Raw genomic sequence first — 21383 nt, forward strand, 5'->3', positions numbered from 1 at the left:
CCATTCTTCACTTGCTAGGGGGAGGTCAGAGCCCCTCTCTCAGTCCAGGGCAGGACACGATGACTGTGACCCAGCCAAGGCCAACACCAGAGAGATGATTCAGAGTTTGAAGTAGTGCCCCAGGTGCCAACAGGATGACCTCGAGACCCCAACTTCCACTCGGGTCCTGCTCCTTCCCAAAAAGGCCGACCCAAAGGCTCAGAGATCGTGAGAAGGGCATGGGCTAGAAAGATTGTGTCAAGAGGAGTCTGGAGCCTCATTTCCTGCCTACCAACAAAAATGTCCCTCCCACTTTTATGAAAGTGGCTGATATGTAAGAACAGGCAGGAGGGAAACCCTTTGTGTCAATGAGTCTCTTCTCAAGGAATGGCCCTTTGGGGGCAGGGGTCTGTGCTGCTAGCTGGTACCTCATTTGCCACCCCACTTCCCTAACCCCAGGCAGCCTCTGGGGCCATCTTGCTTTCACTTTCCTTGAATGTACATGGGAAGAGGGGAGGAAAGTCTCTTACTGAAGTGCCTGAAACCCAGAACTAGAGCTTCTAGAGACGCTGTTCTTCCTGTCCCGGCTTGGCCAACCTTCCCCCAACGTTCCCTAGTCTCATGCTTCAGCTTCTCAGAAAGAATAAAAGAACATGATGTTGTAATTAAATTGAAAGCAAGACTCCATAACCAAACTACAGCAAAAGGCAGAGAATTACAGGGAGAAATGACTTGTATTTTAATAGCCCAAATCTATTCCCCCAAACAGACTCTCTCTCTCTCTCTCTCTCTCTCTCTCTCTCTAGAGGACTAAGAGAGAGAAGCATGTTATATTTTATTCATCAAAAGAGTAATGCAAAAATAAATCAGTAGAATATGAAAAGCTCAGGATCTCTCCCAAGGCTACGGCAGGAAAGCGGGCAGGTGAGATGGGAAGGATGGAAACAGGGATCGATTTTGTAGTTCATCCAATTTGGACACCTTAGGAATAGCATCGTGGTAAAGATGATGAATGTGCTCTGTCCACTTCATTTGGTCTGCGCCTTCCTATAGCTGCCCAGTAAACGCGATTCTTCACGTGGTTTCTTTGTTGTGTATGTTTGGAATGTCCTATTAGCCTGTAACAGTCAGTTAGGAATGAGTTACACTCTTTCCCTCCGCCTTCAGTCTAGGTCTGGGGCCCAGACCTCAGCTTGATCCAAGCAGTCTCAAGGATTGGCATGGGGAGGGGGAAGCTTTTTTGAATCACTTTTTGGTCCCTGAATCTGCCATTTTGAGAATAAGATTTGCTTTGGAAATCAACACATTAATAAAAACTACATTCAAGTTGCAACACCATCTCACAGTGAAATATTTTGAGTAAAATTTTGTTGCTAGAATAGTCACAGACAAAAGTTTTATCGGCAAAATGTTTCAATTACGTTAATAAATAAGATGATGCTACTAGTCTCGTGTCTTGGCCTAGAATCTTCCCTGTGATTTGCAGAATTAACCACTTTTTCTTCGCAGTCTTACTTGACAGAAGCCAACAGTTGTTAAGCACGCTCTTAGAGCAGGAGATTCTCTGGCTGGTATAGCTGATGTGTAATATGAAAATATATACAACCACACCCATAAGCAGGGAAGAATAATTAGCAAATTTGTCAATTGTGCCTAAGTTTTCTCAGTTTTTTAAAAAAATCAAATCTTAGGTTCTACCTAATCTGCATAGTCTGGTCTTGGTTAGCTTTGGATCCTTAATGAAATTAGTGCTTTATGACTTAAAAATGTATTTGTGAAAATTAAAAACTTGGATAACTTGCTTCTTGACATAAAAGATCTCAAGTAAGACAGAAATTGTTAAACTCACAATTAGTTTTGTTTGGTAAAGTAAACAAGCAAAAACCAAATAAGTTAATTGTTCAATCCTGCTGTGACTGTTAGTTTGTATTTAATTTTTAGTCGTGACATACATTATGCATGGGTTTAGGTGTAAATAGTGACAGTCCTTAGCTAATATCAGTCATGATTCAGTAGGTCAGATAACAATTCCCCATTCGGCCACCTCATTTAAGGCTCAGCTACTTGTTTGTCAGATGAGTTGTGTGAGGTTTTTAACAATTATTTTGGTTCTTAGTATCTTTTTCTGTTTAAGACTGAGACTAGTCAGCTTTGTGTGTATCCATGTGGGTTTGTTGGCATATCACGATGGTGCTTGATATGCCTTATAAATTGATGGCTTGTATTTATGTTTGCTATTTTACTCGCAAAGCTAAACACTTTTTTCCTTCTCTCCTGAGACTACGTAATGATGTGCTCTTGTTTAAAATTGGGTATAAACACTGGTTTATTTTGCTTACTTATACTAACTTATAAAATACATACACTACCTATGAATTAACATACATGTACATAGCACATTTTTTCCCTTATGACCCATAAGTAAGCTTCAGATCTTGGAATTTCCTAGAAAGTTCCATGTAGCCCATAGTATAAGGAAAGCAGAGAGAGAGAGAAAAAAAATCTAATCTCTGCTTTCCAGGTGGGAAAATTGAACCACAGCAAGAATCCACAACATTCCCATGACCATATAAAACATTAAAAAAATAAAGAGAAACATATTCCTGGTCCTTGAGACTTGGTCCAAACATTGGAAATTACTGAGTATCATCTCACCCTTTTGTCCAGCCTCCTAAGAGTACTGGAAAAAAGGAATCACATCCTGGGATCAGATCAGAAATACATCTGCTAAAGAAATTAAAGATGATACAAACAGATGGAGAGAAATACCATGTTCTTGGATTGGAAGAATCAACAGTGTGAAAATGACTATACTACCCAAAGCAATCTACAGATTCAATGCAATCCCTATCAAACCACCAATGGCATTTTTCACAGAACTAGAACAAAAAATTGCACAATTTGTATGGAAACACAAAAGACCCAGAATAGCCAAAGCAATCTTAAGAAAAATGGAGCTGGAGGAATCAGGCTCCTGGACTTCAGACTATACTACAAAGCTACAGTAATCAAGACAGTATGGTACTGGCACAAAAGCAGAAATATAGGAACAGGATAGAAGGCCCAGAGATAAACCCATACACATATTGTCACCTTATCTTTGATAAAGATGGCAAGAGTATACAATGGAGAAAAGACAGCCTCTTCAATAATTGGTGCTGGGAAAACTGGAGAGCTACATGTAAAAGAATGAAATTAGAACACTTCCTAACACCATACACAAAAACAAACTCAAAATGGATTAAAGGCCTAAATATAAGGCCAGACACTATAAAACTCTTAGAGGAAAATGTAGGAAGAGCACTCTTTGACATAAATCACAGCAAGATCCTTTTTGACCCACCTCCTAGAGAAATGGAAGTAAAACAAAAACTAACAAAGGCGACCTAAAGAAAGTTAAAACGTTTTGCACAGCAAAGGAAACCATAAACAAGATGAAAAGACAACACTCAGAATGGGAGAAAATATTTGCAAATGAAGCAACTGACAAAAGATTAATCTCCAAATTATACAAGCAGCTTGTTCATCTCAATATCAAAAAAACAAACAATGCAATCCAAAAATGAGCAGAAGACCTAAATAGACATTTCTCCAAAGAAGATATACAGATTGCCAACAAACACATGAAAAGATGCTCAACATCACTAATCATTAGAGAAATGCAAATCAAAACTACAATGAGGCATCACCTCACATCAGTCAGAATAGCCATCATCAAAAAATCAACAAAATGAATGCTGGAGAGGGTGTGGAGAAAAGGGAACCCCCTTGCACTGTTGGTAGGAATGTAAATTGATACAACTACTATGGAGAACAGTATGGAAGTTCCTTAAAAAACTACAAATAGAACTACCATATGACCCAGCAATCCCACTACTGGGCATATATGCTGAGAAAACCATAATTCAAAAAGGGACATGTACCACAATGTTCATTGCAGCACTATTTACAATAGCCAGGACGTGGAAGCAACCTAAGTGTCCATCGACAGATGAATGGATAAAGAAGATGTGGCACATATATACAATGGAATATTACTCAGCCATAAAAAGAAATGAAATTGAGTTATTTGTAGCAAGGTGGATGGACCTAGAGATTGTCATACAGAGTGAAGTAAGTCAGAAAGAGAAAAACAAATACCGTATGCTAACACATATGTATGGAATCTAAAAAAATAAAAAAGGTTCTGATGAACCTAGGGGCAGGACAGGAATAAAGACATAGACAGAGAATGGACTTGAGGACATGGGGAGGGGGATGGGTAAGCTGGGTGAAGTGAGAGAGTAACACTGACATATATACACTACCAAATGTAAAATCGATAGCTAGTGGGAAACAGCTGCATAGCACAGGGAGGTCAGCTCTGTGCTTTGCGACCACGTAGAGGTATGGGATAAGGAGGGTGGCAGGGAGATGCAAGAGGGAGGGGGTATGGGGATATATGTATGCACATAGCTGGTTCACTTTGTTATATACAGCAGAAACTAACACACCATTGTAAAGAAATTATACCCCAATAAAGGTGTTAAAAAAAATGAAAGAAATACATCTGCTAAGATGTTACAGTCTATGGGCAATTTCATTTCTACCCACCTCTCCAAACAGAGATCCCCACGAGCCAAAGTAGATAATGATATGTGTGATAGCTTACCAGTGGCACAGTTAATCAGGCAACTCTCCGAGGAGAAGCACAAGAGAGTTGCCACTACAAATGATAAACACTGATAGAAACAGGAAGGAAAGTACCCTTAACTTGGCAGTTCAGCTCAGGACTGGTAGCAGAGTCTAAGTCCTGGGTAGGCTATTTCTAAGTCACACACCCCTTCTTTCTTCTTAGGAACAGTCTGCCACATCCTCAGAAATGAGGGAATCATTATTATACTAAGAGAGTCACATGAGTCACTTTTCCACTCCCCATCCCTACTTGGGGATCATTTCCTGTTTGTCAGGGAAGACATTTTTATGACTTCCTTAACAGTCTAACCCACTGATGAATCCTTTTATGATTACATGCATCTTGGTTATTAACTAATGGGATCCCCCACCAAGTTCTCTAAAGTCGCTACTACCTAATCCTACACTTGGCAGCAACAGATAGCCAGTGACTCATGATGCATGCTCCCCTTCCACAGTATAGAATTGTCAGAGAAGTGGCTTCCTGCCAAGGGACTGTTTTTCCTAGACCCCTTGCCAGTAAGATGTGGTCATAATAATACTGGGTTCTGGACCACAGAATGTGAGAGAAAGTGATGTGCAGCCCCTCCCAGGCCTGGCCCACAAAGACCTTCCATGTGTCTCCGTCTTCCATGTCTTTTTTCCCCTCCACCTCCTGGAATGGAGACGGTGCAGAGGGCAACCTGAGAAGTCACATGGGCCTCTGGAAATGACTATGTGGAGGGCTACTGTGCCAACTTTCTCCACATCCAGTACGCCATGAGGGCAAGAAGAAAGTCTGTCATGAGGGAGTTACGCATATTTTTAGGTCTGTGTGAGATAGTAGTTAATGTAAGCGAATTTGTAACATATGTGACTGCGTATTCCAAGACAGGATTAAAAATGCACTTTCAGAGAAGGTAAAGCATAGTGATCAGATCGGTCAGAATTTGGGGGGGGGGCAGGTCAGTGTAGGCAGAAGCAGAATCCTTTTCTCAGCCACTTGGGTAGATGGCCAATTCAGGATCTTAATTTATTAAATTTTAGTTTATTAAAACGCAGGATAATGTACCACAAACTATTGATTTTACCTTTATTTTAGAGCTGATGCAAAAAAAGACAAAAATATTGATTATCACTCCCGCCCTGCTCAGGTTGTTCCAGAAATAAATCCTCCTTTATGCTTAGAAGACAGCACCAGTTAAATCTCATGAAGTGTGTGCATGGTTAGAAAGGGCAAAACAAGATGCTCAGAAAAAGGAATTAGAGATGTTAATGCTAGGGCTCATAGCTCTTTCTGAAGCATTCTTTGTTGTCATTGCTTTGGTACCTACACCTTAAGCTTAGAGTTTAACAAATTAGAAACTGGCCACGGGCAACTAAGAATTGTTCTTTATTTAAAAACATGTCCATGAAAAGCCAAGGAAATACAGAGGTGAGGCAGCACCAAAGCCTTCTGAGCCGAGGTTGGAAGTGCTTCTGGTTTTTCCAGAAATTCCCACTGGTGTTATGACTCAACAATGTGTCGCAATCAGTGGAGGAAAGGGACAGAGTGACAGCTGAAATGCAAGGAAGTGTGCACAACCCAGAGCCGTTTCAGCTATTTACCGAAATCCAAGTCCCCCATGGGATGTCTTGCAACACATGTTCTGTTGAGAAAAAGAGGTTGCAAACCATGGGGTTATTGCAATAAACACCACTTGTGATGAACAGGATTTGTAAGTTTACATTTTTTTCAAGGTTTGTTTTCCTCACTCTTCAATCAACTCTATGAGGACAGAGACTATGACACCACTGTACCCCAGCCCCCGGCACACAATAGGTACAATAAATATATGTTGTAAGGATGGATGGATGGAAGGATGGACTCTACCCAGCTCAAGTATAAGTAGGAACATCGTCTGGTATCAGAAGAGAGAACAAAACACATAGAAGCATATAATTTTTAGTGTTTGAAAAATGGCATTGAATTAGGACTAATAAATCTTGGATAACTGCACCTCTTTCAGTGCCCAAGCTACATTTTTACATCACTTTGAAACCCCAAAGTAAATACTTTCCCAATGTTTGCTTGGCTGGTAGGAAATGCTTTAATAAAAACGTAGTCTCTAAGTTGCCTGCCATCATCAGGGGAAAGGAGGTCACTTCCAGGCCCAGAAGAAGTCGAAGGTGGCAGGGTACCAATGCTCCAAAGGGGCCAGCCTTACAGCTCCTCCTCACTCCGTCACTGCTCACTTCTTCCAGTTTGAAAGTGGAGTATGTGTGTATGGACTGGGTGATAAGTGGGAAGAACTCTGATCAACAAGAACACGTTGGACACCATGAGGCAATAGTATTTTACTGACCACAGCATGACTGGAATTCACTCTCTGTTCTGACGTTAGGAAGAATTTTAGGCGTGGGCAAAGTCAAAAAATTTTCCCTTTGATCACATTACTCAAAGGATAAGCTGTCTACAACCCAGCAGCACTTGTCCATACTCCAGGACTCAGTTTCTGACTACTCTGAGACAAACACCTGCCTGTGTGGGTTGTCCTTCCATCCAGTCTACACTTTGGGGTCCAGGCCCTCGATGAGTCTCATACCCAGTGCCATTTGCCTCATTACCCTGAATCAGGAAGCAAAGAGCATCCCACTGATACAATAAGACATTTATCTGGCCAAGGTCTCAAGGACGGGACCAGGTTCAGTTGACCTGAGCGCACCCATTCAACAGGTTCAAATGTCCCCATCCCACCCCACCCACATGAGACGGCTCCTGCGCCTGAGGTCTCTATCCCAAGAACCTCAGTTGAGAAATCGCAAAGGCAGCTTCAGTGCTGCTCAAGAGCCTGGGTATTGTAGCAGCCTGGGGGCAGGTTGTCCCTAATGTTCTCCAGGTTCTTCACATCAGCCAGAATCCCATCTATGCTCGTCTCCAGTGAACGGAGGTGGCCCCTCTGACAGCTTGCCCTCTCTTCCAGCTTTGACATCAACGGCCGCAGCTGACTGTTGATCTGGGCCTTGGCTTGGAAAAGCTTCTGCTCCAATAAGATCAGCCCCTCTTCATCCATACTGCCAGGCTGGTCTATTTTAGGAAACAAGAAAGGAGTTAACAGAGGAAAAAGCTGTGGTTAGATCTCCTTGAACATATGCAGGCCCTTCTGTAACTTTAGCTAATTTCCATTTTCACCAGCCCAGAGCAAATAGTATGCTGTGCATTTGAAAGGCTTCTTTTTTTTTTTTTCTTTTTTTTTTTTTGCGGTACGCGGGCCTCTCACTATTGTGGCCTCTCCCGTTGCGGAGCACAGGCTCCGGACGCGCAGGCTCAGCGGCCATGGCTCACGGGCCCAGCCGCTCCGCGGCATGTGGGATCTTCCCGGACCGGAGCACGAACCCGTGTCCCCTGCATCGGCAGGCGGACTCTCAACCACTGCGCCACCAGGGAAGCCCCAGAAAGGCTTATTTTAAATTATAAATAATCTAGAAGAAATTCTGAGAGCACGAGCCTCATTATTGGGTTTTGAACAGCCCAGTTTAAGCCTCTGGACTCTTTAGTTCAGCAAGATGAAGCTTGGATTTCTGTTTTCATGTTAGAGGTAACAGCTCCTCCTCTGAAAGGATGAAGCCTGAAGGTCATAGGGACCTTATACTGCTCAAGGTGTCTGCCCAGCACAGCTCATCCCTAACATCAGAATCAACTCCAAATTCTGCTTTCTGAACCACCCTTAGGAAATCTCTTGCTGTTTTCCATTAGAAGACCTTTAGAAACTGGCTGGGCCTCAGGGTTTAGAGAGGCCAAGGTGTGCTTTGCTATTTGAGGGATGAATTCCAGCTGTTATGAAATGACGTAAGACGTCATTCTGGCCCGAAACAGTGGGAATCTGTCTAGATATTAGTTTATTTCCAACATGAAATGTGGTCACATTTGTTCAGATATGTTTCACCCATAAACAATCTGATACTAATGTCAGCATGAAGGGCACCTGGCCAGACCCATTTGGTTTGAAAAGGTCTGAGTGGTCCTTAGTCAATTCAAACTCAAGGTCAGGTGCAGTGATAGCATTTGACTGCAGAAGTTTATCACAACTAGAGAGATTAAACTGTTATTGCTCCGGGACTCAGGAGAGCAAAGAGAGTAGAAACAGCACTACAACAAAAATATTGATCCAGTGGATCAGTCCTTCACCTGCGGACCGGGGAGAATTCCAGAATTTAGGGTGCTACAACACGCAGGGAAAGTGAAGCAAGCTTGGGGATAAAATGTCCAGGCGGAGGCAGCATGAGCTTCTCAAAAACAGCAGGAACACTGGAGACAGAGACCTCGGTTAGAATCCTGCCTCCAAAACTTACTATGTGATCGGTGGGACAGTATTAAACTCCCTGAGCTTCCGTTTACTCCTTTGTGAAATAAAATAATAAAAATAATAAAACTTGAGGCTTCCCTACTGGTGCAGTGGTTAAGAATCTGCCTGCCAATGCAGGGGACACAGGTTCAATCCCTGGTTCAGGAAGATCCCACATGCCACGGAGCAACTAAGCCTGTGCACCACAACTACTGAGCCCGCGCTCTAGAGCCCACGAGCCACAACTACTGAGCCTGTGCGCCACAACTACTGAGCCTGCGCTCTAGAGCCCGTGAGCCACAACTACTGAAGCCCGTGCACCTACAGCCCGTGCTCTGCAACAAGAGAAGCCACCGCAACGAGAAGCCCGCGCACCACCATGAAGAGTAGCTCCCGCTCGCCACAACTAGAGAAAGCCCACGTGCAGCAACAAAGACCCAATGCAGCCAAAAATAAATAAAGTAAAATAAATAAATTTTAAAAATAATAATAATAATAAAACTTACTTTATAGGACCTTTAAAAGACTTAAATGATCTTCCACCACGAAAAACCTGGCATAGTGCCTGTCACACAGTAAATGTTTGACAGTTCCCATCCAGCCTCTCTCCCCACGCTCTCACTTTCTCTTTAAAGGCCCTGTTAGTTTCATTGCCTTTTTCAGAACACTAAGCAAAATCACTAAACTCTCCACTGGGGAGGGTTTATTTGTTTATTTATTTTTTACCCTTAGAGGGTCTTTTACTCTTTGGGGCTCATTGGATCACAAAGCAAACCTGTCAGGATAACAACACAGACAATATTGGTCTCTTGGGGTGATGATGACACTCCACAGAAAAATCCGGTTTTAAAGAGGTTCTCCTGAATGTTGCTGGAATCTCTGACTGAATCCCTAGTTCCATATATGCTGCAGTCCAGGCTCGATGAAACAGGCCAGTAAGTGTTTGATATCAGCTCTACCCAAGCCCATAATTTTAATTTATGTGAGTTTTCTTTTGGATGGGATTCTGTGAGGAAACCTGAGCTGCTGCCACACGGTGTCATCAAATCTATTTTATCCTAAAATTTTGCAGTATCTCATGGACCTACCACCTTGACATTTCTTTCGGGTCATCTACCTGGCAGCTCAAGTTTCCACAACCTGTTACAGCAAGGTGTAACTGTGGTTGGAAGGGACAAACAGCAGAATTGGCGGGTGATTCTTGACCTCACAGACTGGGAGAATCTTCCCCCCCACCACTCCTACTTCCTCAGAGCTCTATGACTTCCCCTCAGTTATTTCAACTGTCTCCTGAACCACTTCATCCTGCCTCTTGTCTAACCCACCTTCATACTCTCCTGCACTCAGCTGCCCCAGTGATCTTTCCAAAATATACAGCAACAAGGTCATCCCTCTGCTTGACACTGTCTACTAAGTTCTCAGGATCAAGGTCAGAATCCTTAGCAGGACTGTCAAACTGTCCAGTATTCTTTTTCACTGTGAAGCTCGAATCCTGCCTCCACAATTTACTGTGTGATCTGCAGGACATTATTAACCTCTCTGAGCCTCAATATACCTTCCCTACATACACCCAGTTCTTTGAACTACAGACTTTCACCTCCAAGGGCAAGAGGTAGGTTCTCAGTGACCCATTTTAGAGATGGTAAAATAGAGTCCCACAAATGTAAAGAAGTTTCCAGGCCCTGAAGTATCTGGGCCTGGAAACAAAGCAAATTTCCTGATACCCTTGAGGAAAGTTGAGACTCCCACTCATCGGGAGAAGCCCTGGAACATGGACTGGAAGGTTGTGGATACTCCACATACCTATTAGGTATAGGATGCCATCCAACATGTTAAGTGTGTCTTGGATCGTAACTCCAGCATTCCTGGCTGTGTTATCAACTCTTTGGGCTTCTGTGATTACCTGAGGAAAACATAAACACAAGCCCATTTTGCAAGGGTGTTCCCACACTGGCAAGGTTAAAGTGCTCTCTGCTGGAAAGTCACGGGAACTTACCATCTGCACTGCATCCGTAGACGTGCCGAACTCCCGCTCCTTCCTTGCCAGCTCTCCTTCCACTTCCCTCATCTCACTCTTGAGAGTGGCCAGTCCCTTCTCCATGGCCAAGGCTCCATCTGCTGTCACGTTGGCCTCCAAGTTCAGACTCCCCATCTCCTGGGAGAAGAAAAGGAGCCAGGGACGGAAGGAGAGAGAGGGGTAAGGCACAAAAACATCCCAAAGACAACTGCAGAAAAAATACAGCTGCAGCCAGGCCCTGATGGAGTGAGATGAACAATGAGAGAGTCAGACTTGGGGATACACCCTTCCCCAAGCTCTGCCTCAAACAAGTTAATTCGGGGGTATGTCTCCAGGGGCTAGGACGATCAGCTCTGAGACACTGCTTCCCTCTTGGATTAAAGCTCACCAAATGGTGAGTGAAACAGGAGCCAGTCAGGAAAACCCAGAGGGTGAGAAACTCATCTCACTCTCTGTCATGTTTCTTTGCTGCTGCCATCTTTTGAATGGCTTTACTCCCCAAGACAGTAGACTTTGGGGGCAGAGAATGAATAGGCTATAGCTTTGAGTTTTGTTTTTATTAGGATGAACGAATCTTAACAATATCTTTACCAATAAGCTACCATTAGGCATCAAGTTACACAGACGCCTCTGTACTAGAAGCCATGTAAAGAGAAGCACAGGAAATTGGTCTCTACCCTCAAGGGACCTAAGATTCGAGATGATTTTTGGAAGTTACCAAGTGGTCCAGGGGTGAGGCCACACAGTCTAGATATCAAGAGTTCCCTCTGGGCTTTCTAGAGTTGCTTAAGCTTTCTAGAAGTCATACTTAAATAAGAAAGACAAAGCTCTCATCCAGCTGAGAAGCACTCTTTCTACTGTAGCACTTAACATATGGGTTGTAAGTGTAACTAGCCTGCCCTTGCCCATTACACTGAATGCCCTCTGAAGAGAAGGACTGGGTCTTTCCCATGTCCGTATCCCCAGCACCAAGCACAGTGCTGGCACAGAATGGAAGGAAAGAGAAAAATGAGTAAGTGGAGCTTAGACATAGAACATAGGGTCAAGGGATCCAGAACTCCAAAATTTCATAATCTTGACTCAAAACACTGGTATAGTTGCTACAAGTTGAATTGTGTCCTCCCAAAGGATATGTTGAAATTCTAAACCCCAGTACCTCAGATTGTGACCTAATTCAGAAATAGGGCTGTTGCATATGTAATTAGTTAAGATAAAGTCATATTGGAGTAGAGTGGGCCCCTAAGCCCACACGACTAGTGTCCTTATAAGAAGAGTTGGAGATACCCAGGAAGAAGAGCTCCATGTGATGACAGAGGCAGGGACTGGAGGGAAGTCGCTGCAAACCAAGGAACACAAAGGATTGACAGCCACCACTGTCAAGTGGAAGCTAGGAAGAGGCAAGGGAAGTTTCCACCCAGAGTCTTGGAGAGAGTGTGGCTCTGCTGACACCTTGGTCTCAGACTTCTAGCCTCCAGAACTGTGAGAGAAGAAATTCCTGTTGTTTTAAGCCACCCAGTCCGTGGTACTTTGTGAGAGCAGCTCCGGGAAACTAATGCAATAGTCTATATAAACAACAGTCTCGGCTGGCTCTTCTCATGGTGTTGTCCAAAAAGGGAGCTGAAAATGGTGCGCATGGGGCAGCAGTACTCAGCCAATGATAGCCCTGTGGACCAATCATCAAGAGGGCCAGCCAAGTGGCTCTAGGGCCGCCGTGGACCATAACAGAACCCGACGGGTCAACATGAGCCCAGCGCTCTTTGCTCACTGAACACGACCCTTGCGTTTGGCGCTGCTCTCACCAACCTGCACCTCGATGTCCCTTTACCTGTTCTATGCTGCCGGTGATCTCCAGGGCTTCCCCGGCTGCGTTCTTTGCCCTCTGGGCGTCGGCAGCCGCATCGCCCAGGGCTGTTTCCGCTTGCTTGGTCTTGTCGCTGGCATCTGCGACCTTCTGGCTGATGTAGGAGAGTCTCTTCATGGCCTCTTCAGCTTCTGCTTTTCTGTCTTCAACCTGCAGGTCAAACTCTGAAATGCAGATAAGTAAACATTGCCGTAAAGTTGAAAATTAGCTTCCAAGGGAAGACGAAAGTGGCTGAGGTTTTTACGAACAATTACAGAAAGAGTGTTAATACTGCCCAGGGGTGAGAGTGTGGAAAGTTGTGGCTATTACTCTTTCTTGTCCAGGAGAAAGCATCTTAAAGGAGGCACTGAACTAACCATCAACAGTCAGCCTGCCCTGGGTCCCCATCATTGCAAAAGTGAACCCCAAAGTGAATCAGAGGCAGGTGGAATCTTTGAAGCCCAAAGTTTCAAGCCAGAGCCTTAAACCCTAAGCTGCCAATGGCAATAGCTGGGGACTGGACAGAATGGGTAGAGAGGGACTTTCTGTGAAGAAAATCCTAAGACTTAGGAATGTTTATTTTTTGTTTTTAGTGAAGAAGACTGAAACTTTAACCAAATCTCTACAAGGTGTAAACCCAGATTACCTGGAATCCAGATGCTATGACAAAGCTTGCTTTATTATTACCACAAAGCAACCTCACTGGTCCTGTCAATACATTGGAACCAACCAGGCAATAGAAAGAAAGGAAGGAAGGAAGGAAGGAAGGAAGGAGAAAGAAAGAGAGAAAGAGAGAAAGAGAGAAAGAGAGAGAGAAAGAAGGAAAGAAAGAAAGAAAGAAAAAGAAAGAAATTAAGAAAGAAAGAAGGAAGGAAGGAAGAAAGAAGAAAGAAAAAGAAAGAAAGAAAAAAGAAAGGGGGGAGGGACGGAAGAAAGACAGGGAAAGGAAGAAAGAAAGGAAAAGAAAGAAAGAAAGGGAGAGAGGGAGGGAGGAAAAGAAAGAGAATTATCTGTATGGTAGCGGGATATTGAATCTGTGAGGAACCTTAGAGGTCATTTAGTTCAAATTTCTCCAGAGGGGAACATTAGAATCTAGAAAGGCATGGGACCTGCCTGTGGTTACACAGCCAGCTCAGCACGGTCACGTGGCTGAGCAGAGATCAGAACTCAAGCCTTTTGACATTTAGTTCAATTCTCTCTACTACATCAAATATTTTAAAATGTTTTTCTTTAGAAAGATATTTATTAAGTGTCTATTAATAGCCCAATGTACCTGTCACTTAGATTTATAAAGATTCAAAATAAACCAAAGTCGTGGTTATAACTTTAAAATACTCAAGTGACCTGAACCACGAAATACTCACCTCTGAGGTTCTTTAAGATGTTCTCAACTTCATAAAAAGTGGCATTGCCCATACTTAGTGCTTCTTGGGCTCTGCTTTTAGCAAGGTTGGCACAGGAAAGCAGTTGATCTGATTTCTGTAAATAGGCAGGCAGAACAAGATTAGAGTAAACGTAACACACACCCAGGGAGTGCCCTCCTGCCGGCATATTCACTCTGACACACTTCTCTTCATGACAACAGAGCTGTGATTCGCCAAAGAGTCTAGGGGTGCTGTAGCAAACCGCTCCACAACCTGGGGCAGCACAAACTTTATAACCCAATGACCCGATAGGAGCCCACATTGAGAACAGTCTCAAGCTCTGGTCCACTATCAGGTACAAGAACAGTTTGCACATCCTAATTTTAAACTCTAGATACTTCCTGAAACCAAGCTAGTAGACAGAGCCAGACCAAAATTAGACCCAGTAGGCCCGCATCCTATTCCTAGATTTGAGGGCTGACTCAGTGTGTGGAGCTGAGCTAATTACATTAAGGTCTCTAGAAGCAGCAGTATCATGACCTTTCGAGAGTTTTTGATGGTTCTTCTTACAGCATTAATTCACATGGTAGCCCTTCAATACATGTTTGTTGAATGAACAAACTAACAAACGATACCTGTCTCCCATTCTTCCCATTCTGTAAGAGCTTCCGGGTTTCTTCTTCCCAGTTTCCCAGATTGCTTTGCACACGCTTGAACTCATCCACACGCTTAGTCACCAGGCTTGAGACAGAGTCAGCTTTTTGTCTGATCCTCTTCGTTTCTACCTGTGAGCCCCCAAAAATGAATGAGCCTTACTTTCTGCTCACCAGTTGTCACACCAGCCTTCCTAGGACCTGCCATCATTGTTCGTAAACAACTATCCAGGCCCAAAGTCTAACAGAAATGAGACAATATTCCTCATGAAAGTCAGGCAACAGGTCTCCCAAACATCAAACAGGTTTTAGGCCCGCTTTATTTTTTTTATTATTATTTTACGTGTTAGTTTATATATACATGGGAAAATTTTTGTGGAAATCATTGTGAGTACTTTTTGCCATAGGTAGAAAGCTTAATCTAATAAATTTGCAATAATTAAAGGAAGGTAACAGAAACAATGCAAAACTTTTGAGAAAAACAAAAGCCTTCTGAGTGGCCGTACGTGGAGATACACTATAGGTTGGACCCAAATGTAAATATCAAACTTTATCTATAACAATTTCCCACAGGTTGCAACAGTCCCCAGAACTAGGAAAGAGCTAGAAAACTTTTAACCACTAATAGGAATATGTTCAGGATGTGAGCCATGGCCTTATCAGGGACCAAGATTGGGGTTTAAGAACAACGATAATGAGGAGAATAAATACTCTTTCTAATCTAAAGCAAGAAAAGTCAATAGGGAGAAAAAAACTGAATGATTGAACGATTCAGTGGAACCCCCAGAGAAGAAAGCATTATGGCCCTTCTGTACATCAGTGCATAGGTTAGGTGCCCTTACCTGAAAGGACTGATCATTGACCCCCTGAAGCTGAGATGCTGAATTGAGAAGGCGGAGACTATGCTGATAAGACGTATCTGCTTCAATGTCAGTTTGAGTGGCCTCCCTTGACAACTGCTGGGCCAGAGACTTGGTTTTCTCCAATCTGCAGGGAGTGAAGAAAGAGGACTTTGAGAATTCACTCTTTTTTATTAAAAGCAAAAATTCATCCTGTTAAAAGTATGTAGTCGGGATTATTGGAAGAACCAGACGAGATGTGTCCCTTTCCAAAGTTTAAACATAGACCTTAAAGTTTATACAGGTTGGGTCAGAAAAATTCAACCCAAGTTCCCTAATTTTTTTTTTCCCAATTCTTGATCATATGAATATATTATGTTTATCTGTGCCATGCCATCAGATGAGTGTACTCACATCCTTTAAACACCACAGACGGTGACCGTATCTCCAAATATACAACCTCTCAATCAAAACACAAACTTTACTGAGATTAATCAACCTTTTCTTCCAGCCTTAAAGGCGTCTGTTTTCCTCCAAAGTAATACCCTCATCCTCTCGTCCCTCTTAGTATTGATGTACTTCTAAAGAAACACAGCACCCCTCAGACGTGGTTGGCATTGAACCCTGGGAGAGAGCGGATTATATTGGCCCGTGTGAGTACCCGTTGAAACGTACTTTCCCACAAGCCCTTGCACCACGGAGCCGTCCAGCGTGCCGCTTCCGCCTCCTTCACTCAGAGCCTTGCGCGCCAAGGATAGGGCTTGTTCGGAGTAGTCCTCGGTTTCCCTGGCCAGTTGCTCCATGTTATTGGCTGACTCAACGTGGCTGAAAGGATCAAAAACCAAGAATTTGAGTTTTCACGGCAAAGAGCTTCCTTTAGGGCTTTTATTTAAATGAAAGGAGAGGAATAAGGGAACTGGTTGGACTTGAAAAACCAAACAGAATTGACCCAGATGAGATGGAACTCCTCTAATAGAGGAGCTATCTAGAAGCAGACGGTGTTCTGAGAAGTAGCCTCATGTCCTAGACTTTTTTGGCCATCTACTCCATTTATGGCATAATCAGTGGAAGCTATGGAGATGGGTGGGAGAAGTCTCAGAGTGATAAAATATTGCATTTATAAACTGTTTTCTGCAGGAGAAACCCCTAGGTTTTATTCCATTCAGGAGCCAACTCCCTATTTAGTTTTGCTGCATCTCTAAACTGAGCCCACCACTAAAGGGGACAAAGCCTGTCAATAAAAGTCCCCCAGTTGCTTTTGTCCTCCTGGTTCTAGAAAGTGATGGAAACGAGCTCAGGAGGCAGCGCGCGCTGCAAGAACACAAGCCAGCCCCCTTCTGCTAACAATTTCATTTGGGATTAGCAGAGCCTGCCACCTTGCTGAGCCCTCCGCCAAGAGCAAACCTCTTCTGCATGGTAGGATTTATAGTCAGGCAAGAACTAAGGAGCCGCCCGTTATCACTGGGGGCCTGCAGAGCCGGTTTTCAGGAGGACGTTCCCCCTCTGCAGACTTGGCCCCCACAGGCCAGCAAACAGCTCGCAGCTACTCATTCCCAGGCTTGGTGTGGGAGCCTGGGAGTCCCTCAAAGGTGCAAAGCATGCTTTTCCAAGGGCTGATTCATTTGATGGGGCCCAAGGAATTACATCTGACATACACCAAAGCCATGCTGTTGAGTCATAGAGAAATCTGTGAAAGAAACACCCTCGCCCCCAACTCCTGCCAAGTGACCTTGCCCAGTGGCCACCTATATACACTAAAAGCCAAGGGATTAAAAAAATGGCTTCAGGGCAGGGGGACGGCTGCAAAGGAGCCTGGGGATAATGAATATGCTTTGGTCCTGAATACCCTGCAGTGCTGTTCAAGGCTGGCCTTGCAGAGGTGGTCTGAAGCAGAGGTGCCCTCCAGGACTGCTCACCTGTCTGCCAGTCTCACGGCCTCCTGAGCTAGACTTTTAAAGCCGTTTGGCCCCATATAGTCCTCTGAGGGAGGAACGTCCTGTGGAAAAAGGACAATTGGTTAAGGCTTTGCCGTGAGCCTAAATACGAGCCATGGAGCCTAAGCAGGTTCTGCACCTGTTCTGTCAGAGCCACTTGTCATTAGTCACACAGCATTCTACAACGTGACATGTCGAGTCCCTGGTCACGATGGTCATTACATTAAAAAATGTATAGACAAGAATAAAATAGAAATCCAAGTTTAAAGGAAGTCTGTATATAGATATAGATGCATTTTAAAATATATACATGTTTATATTTGCATATGTATTCAAAGTCCAGTAGAACATAGACCAAGTTTTAATGGTAGTTATTTCTTAGTAATGAGATCATAGGGAATTTTATGTATTTTCTGAATTTTTTACAAAAGGAAAATCAATACACACTATTTTTAAATCCTTCATTTTCTCATCATAATATCTGATTATCTTCCAGTTTTCTTTATCCACCTCCTATCCACCCACTTACATTATTATCACCACTGCCTTCTTTATTTAGAACGAGAAGAGTGCTCATTCAAACTTCTCCCTCCGACCACACTACAAACTACGTCATTAAGAAAATCATACTGGCAACATTTTTTCCCCTATTTTAAGAACCATGTCGTTATTGGCCTCCTTCCTTCCTTTCTTCTTCCTTCCCTTTCTTCCTTTTTCATCTGTTCTTTATTTCTTTCTTCCTCTCTCTCTCCCTCTCTCTTTCTTTTTTACAGCAAACATTTATCACAACCACACATTGTGCTACGGGCTGAGAATGTAAACATGAACAAAATTGAACCCTGCCCTCTGGGAACTAACAACCTAGAAGAGTTGCAGAAAGAAGGGAGAAGAGACGGCCAAGATGAGGCTATGGGTAGCAAGAAATGAACTAGGAGAGGACATAAGACAGTAAAATGGGAACCTGCAGGAAGCCAAAGAACATAAACAAAGGTGCAGCTGCTGCAAGGAAGAGAAGTCTAAATAACTGTCTTCCAGAGAGACCAGAAAACCAGAGAGACAAGGTGAGCCTGTGACATGGGCAGTCTTCCATCTCAGCAATGACTCCCAGTCCCCTAACCCAGCGCCACCTACGGTGTTTCGCAGGGCAGCTTCACTTTCCTCCAGGCTCAGGCGCAGCTGAGTGATGAGCCTGTGAGTATCCTGAACTCGGTTCTGATGCTGGCTGCCCAGGGCCCGAACTCTTTCCACAGTCATCTTGAGGTCATCCAGGCGGTTCCGGTAGCTATTCTCTTGGCTCCTGGCCTTGGCCAACTGGAGATTGAGGGATCTAATAGCACCTGAACACCAACAAGGAAAGGGAAGATAAGCACGTTGGGGGGCCAAGTCGTCAAATGTAACAGAGGGTTGAAAAAGTGACTTTAACTGGCTTATGGCAAAATAGTAAAAACCCAGCATATGAATGCATGCAACTGCTCTTTTATCTCCATCATTCAGATCCCAGGAGAACATCACAGACAGTCCTTCCACCTCCGCAAGGGCTAGGCAGAGACATCTGCTGAACTGTTACCACCGAAGATTCTGTGACCCAGTGTATTGCTTTCTAGGACTCTGAATTCTCTCCTTTGTGAAGGGAAATTGGCCTTCATCACCTTCTGAAATCTGGGCTTCTCTCAGAATGTCCCGAAGGGTCTGCTCAACCCACTGCATCCTGCCCTCCAGCTCTGTGTTGGGTACTGCTCCACCGTCACCCTGAGCCTTTGAAATCAGGGTCTCCAGGTTCTGGAGCTGCTGCATAAACTGATCCATCTGAAAACACACAGGGAAGAGGATTAGAACAGGTGACAGAGTTCATGGTCAAATAGCAGGTACCCAGGGGCTAGTAGCTAAAAGCCCAGAAATGCTTGGCATGTCATGTTAAAGTTCAGATTCTAGAGCCTAGACTTTGAGTCTGAATCCTGGCCCCACTATTCACTAGCTGTGTGACCTTGGGTAAGTCATTTTCTTTATCCATAGGATGGGGATAATAATAATAATATCTCACAGACTTATTACTTGGACTAAATGAGTTAGTATTTGTATAGTACTTAGAACAGTGCCTGGAATAAAGTGCTACAGAGGGCTGGTTAAATAGATAAATTTTAAAAAATAGGTTAAGTTTGCTCTACATTTGGGTTCTGTTTGGGCCCTTTCCTCCCCCACCCTTCACCCCAGTAAAATATTAATAATTAACAACAACAACATCAATTTCATTCTTCTCTGGAATTTGAATGAGAAACTTCTGGAAGCTATTCCTGTCTTGACAGCCTTGACACCTCTGGACTCCTCATATCTTTTATACATTTATGTCTCCTTCATTTGTTTTATAAGGACATCTCTTGGGAAAAAATCCAGCTAGAAAGTGGCATATTATAATGGAAAGAGCACTGAATTTAGAATCAGGGGACATGGATGGTATTCTCGGTTCCACCTGGCCATGTGACATTGAAAAATTACACATTTTTCAAAACGTTGTTTGCTCAGTGAAAGCTGAGATCAGAATGCTTTTCCTTCCAATTTGACTAAGTTACCATGAGTACCGAATGCGGCAGTATCTGCAAAAGGGGTTTTGAAAATGGTAAATATAAGAACATAAGCCTGAAGTATTTTTACTAGTATATGGAAATTTTTTTAACATAGCAATTTTTAAAGGAAGAAATAGTAATCCCCGCCCCCGTCCCCAGGAGTCTAGGAGAGTCCTGGATTTGTGACAGAACCACCCAGGAGACACTTCAGGATTTTACTCCTGCGGGTGAGGTCTGGCTAGCATGCACACCTGAATCTTCACTTGATTATAGCAAGCTGGACAGATGGTTAATGCTGCATGCTCACAGTTGAGGCCACCAAATCCTGGCTTGCAAACGCAGCTGCCATCACTTCTACACTCCACGGGCTCCGAGCCCACTGGGTTGCAGTTGCAAGCTAGAGAAAAAAGACGGACAAACAGGAAGCTTTCATGTCAAGCTAATTCCAGAAACTGGAGGTATAGCAAAGATAAAAGGAAGATTGAGTCACCAAGGGCAAAGAATCCTTCTTTGCCCTTGTTGATTCATATTGTGTTAGATTCATTTCTTGGCTATGCCTCCAAGCACATTCCCACAATACAGAGAGGTCTTCGGAATCATCTGGCAGGTTTGTTTGGGGTGTGTGTCTGGATGAAGACACTATAACAGTTCATCCTTCCTAGTGGCACTTATTTACTTCCTCCCATTAAGTCATAAGCCTGCTGGATATTCTGCAGACGCTCTGGCTTTGCTCACAGGGAAAATAACATTTCTTCTGGGCCTATATGTGCCAGAAGTAGACATCTCTCTGTATATACACAGATGAGGAATATGAGCTCAGAGAAGCTGAGTAATTTGACCTAGGACACACAGCAAGAAAATGGCAAGCTGGAATGAGAACCTGGCAAGAGCCAGTGATATTTTCCTTCTGCGGTAAAGCGGTACCTTTATTCAATCAAATTGATTCGGTACCACTATGTGTCATGTTCTGTTCTAGGAGCTGAGGATGTAACAGTGGGTGAGACACTACTCTACCGGAGTGATTCTTTGGGTTACTCCACCTTCAGTGCTCACAGAACACTTGGTAGTACGATCATATGTCTAAGCGTACTGTCATTATTTGCTTACATATTTGTGTGTCTTCCTTATTCGCATATGAGCTCTTCGGGAGCTGGAGCTGACTTATTCATTATTATAACCTCGGTATCTAGCTCCACACTGGGTACATGGTAAGTGCTT

The 21383-nt window shown here is 43.6% G+C and overlaps 1 protein-coding gene across 1 annotated transcript in view; it reads right to left on the bottom strand.

The window, feature by feature from the left end:
- Positions 1-7445: 7445 nt before the first annotated feature.
- The window catches only part of LAMC2 (laminin subunit gamma 2), a gene marked incomplete at its 3' end in the record, with an annotated part of 60389 nt that continues 46451 nt past the window's right edge, over positions 7446-21383 (bottom strand). The window contains exons 12-23 of the mRNA XM_082833822.1: positions 20417-20562; positions 19254-19410; positions 18736-18941; positions 17587-17666; positions 16346-16495; positions 15674-15818; positions 14814-14963; positions 14179-14293; positions 12800-12999; positions 10954-11112; positions 10761-10860; positions 7446-7699 (exon numbers count right to left, since the gene is read on the bottom strand). Of these exons, the coding sequence (XP_082689948.1) occupies positions 7446-7699; positions 10761-10860; positions 10954-11112; positions 12800-12999; positions 14179-14293; positions 14814-14963; positions 15674-15818; positions 16346-16495; positions 17587-17666; positions 18736-18941; positions 19254-19410; positions 20417-20562 (1862 nt within the window). The remainder of the gene's footprint in view (positions 7700-10760; positions 10861-10953; positions 11113-12799; positions 13000-14178; positions 14294-14813; positions 14964-15673; positions 15819-16345; positions 16496-17586; positions 17667-18735; positions 18942-19253; positions 19411-20416; positions 20563-21383) is intronic.

Source organism: Leucopleurus acutus (assembly GCF_964270905.1).
Source record: "Leucopleurus acutus genome assembly, chromosome: 2".
NCBI lineage: Eukaryota > Metazoa > Chordata > Mammalia > Artiodactyla > Delphinidae > Leucopleurus > Leucopleurus acutus.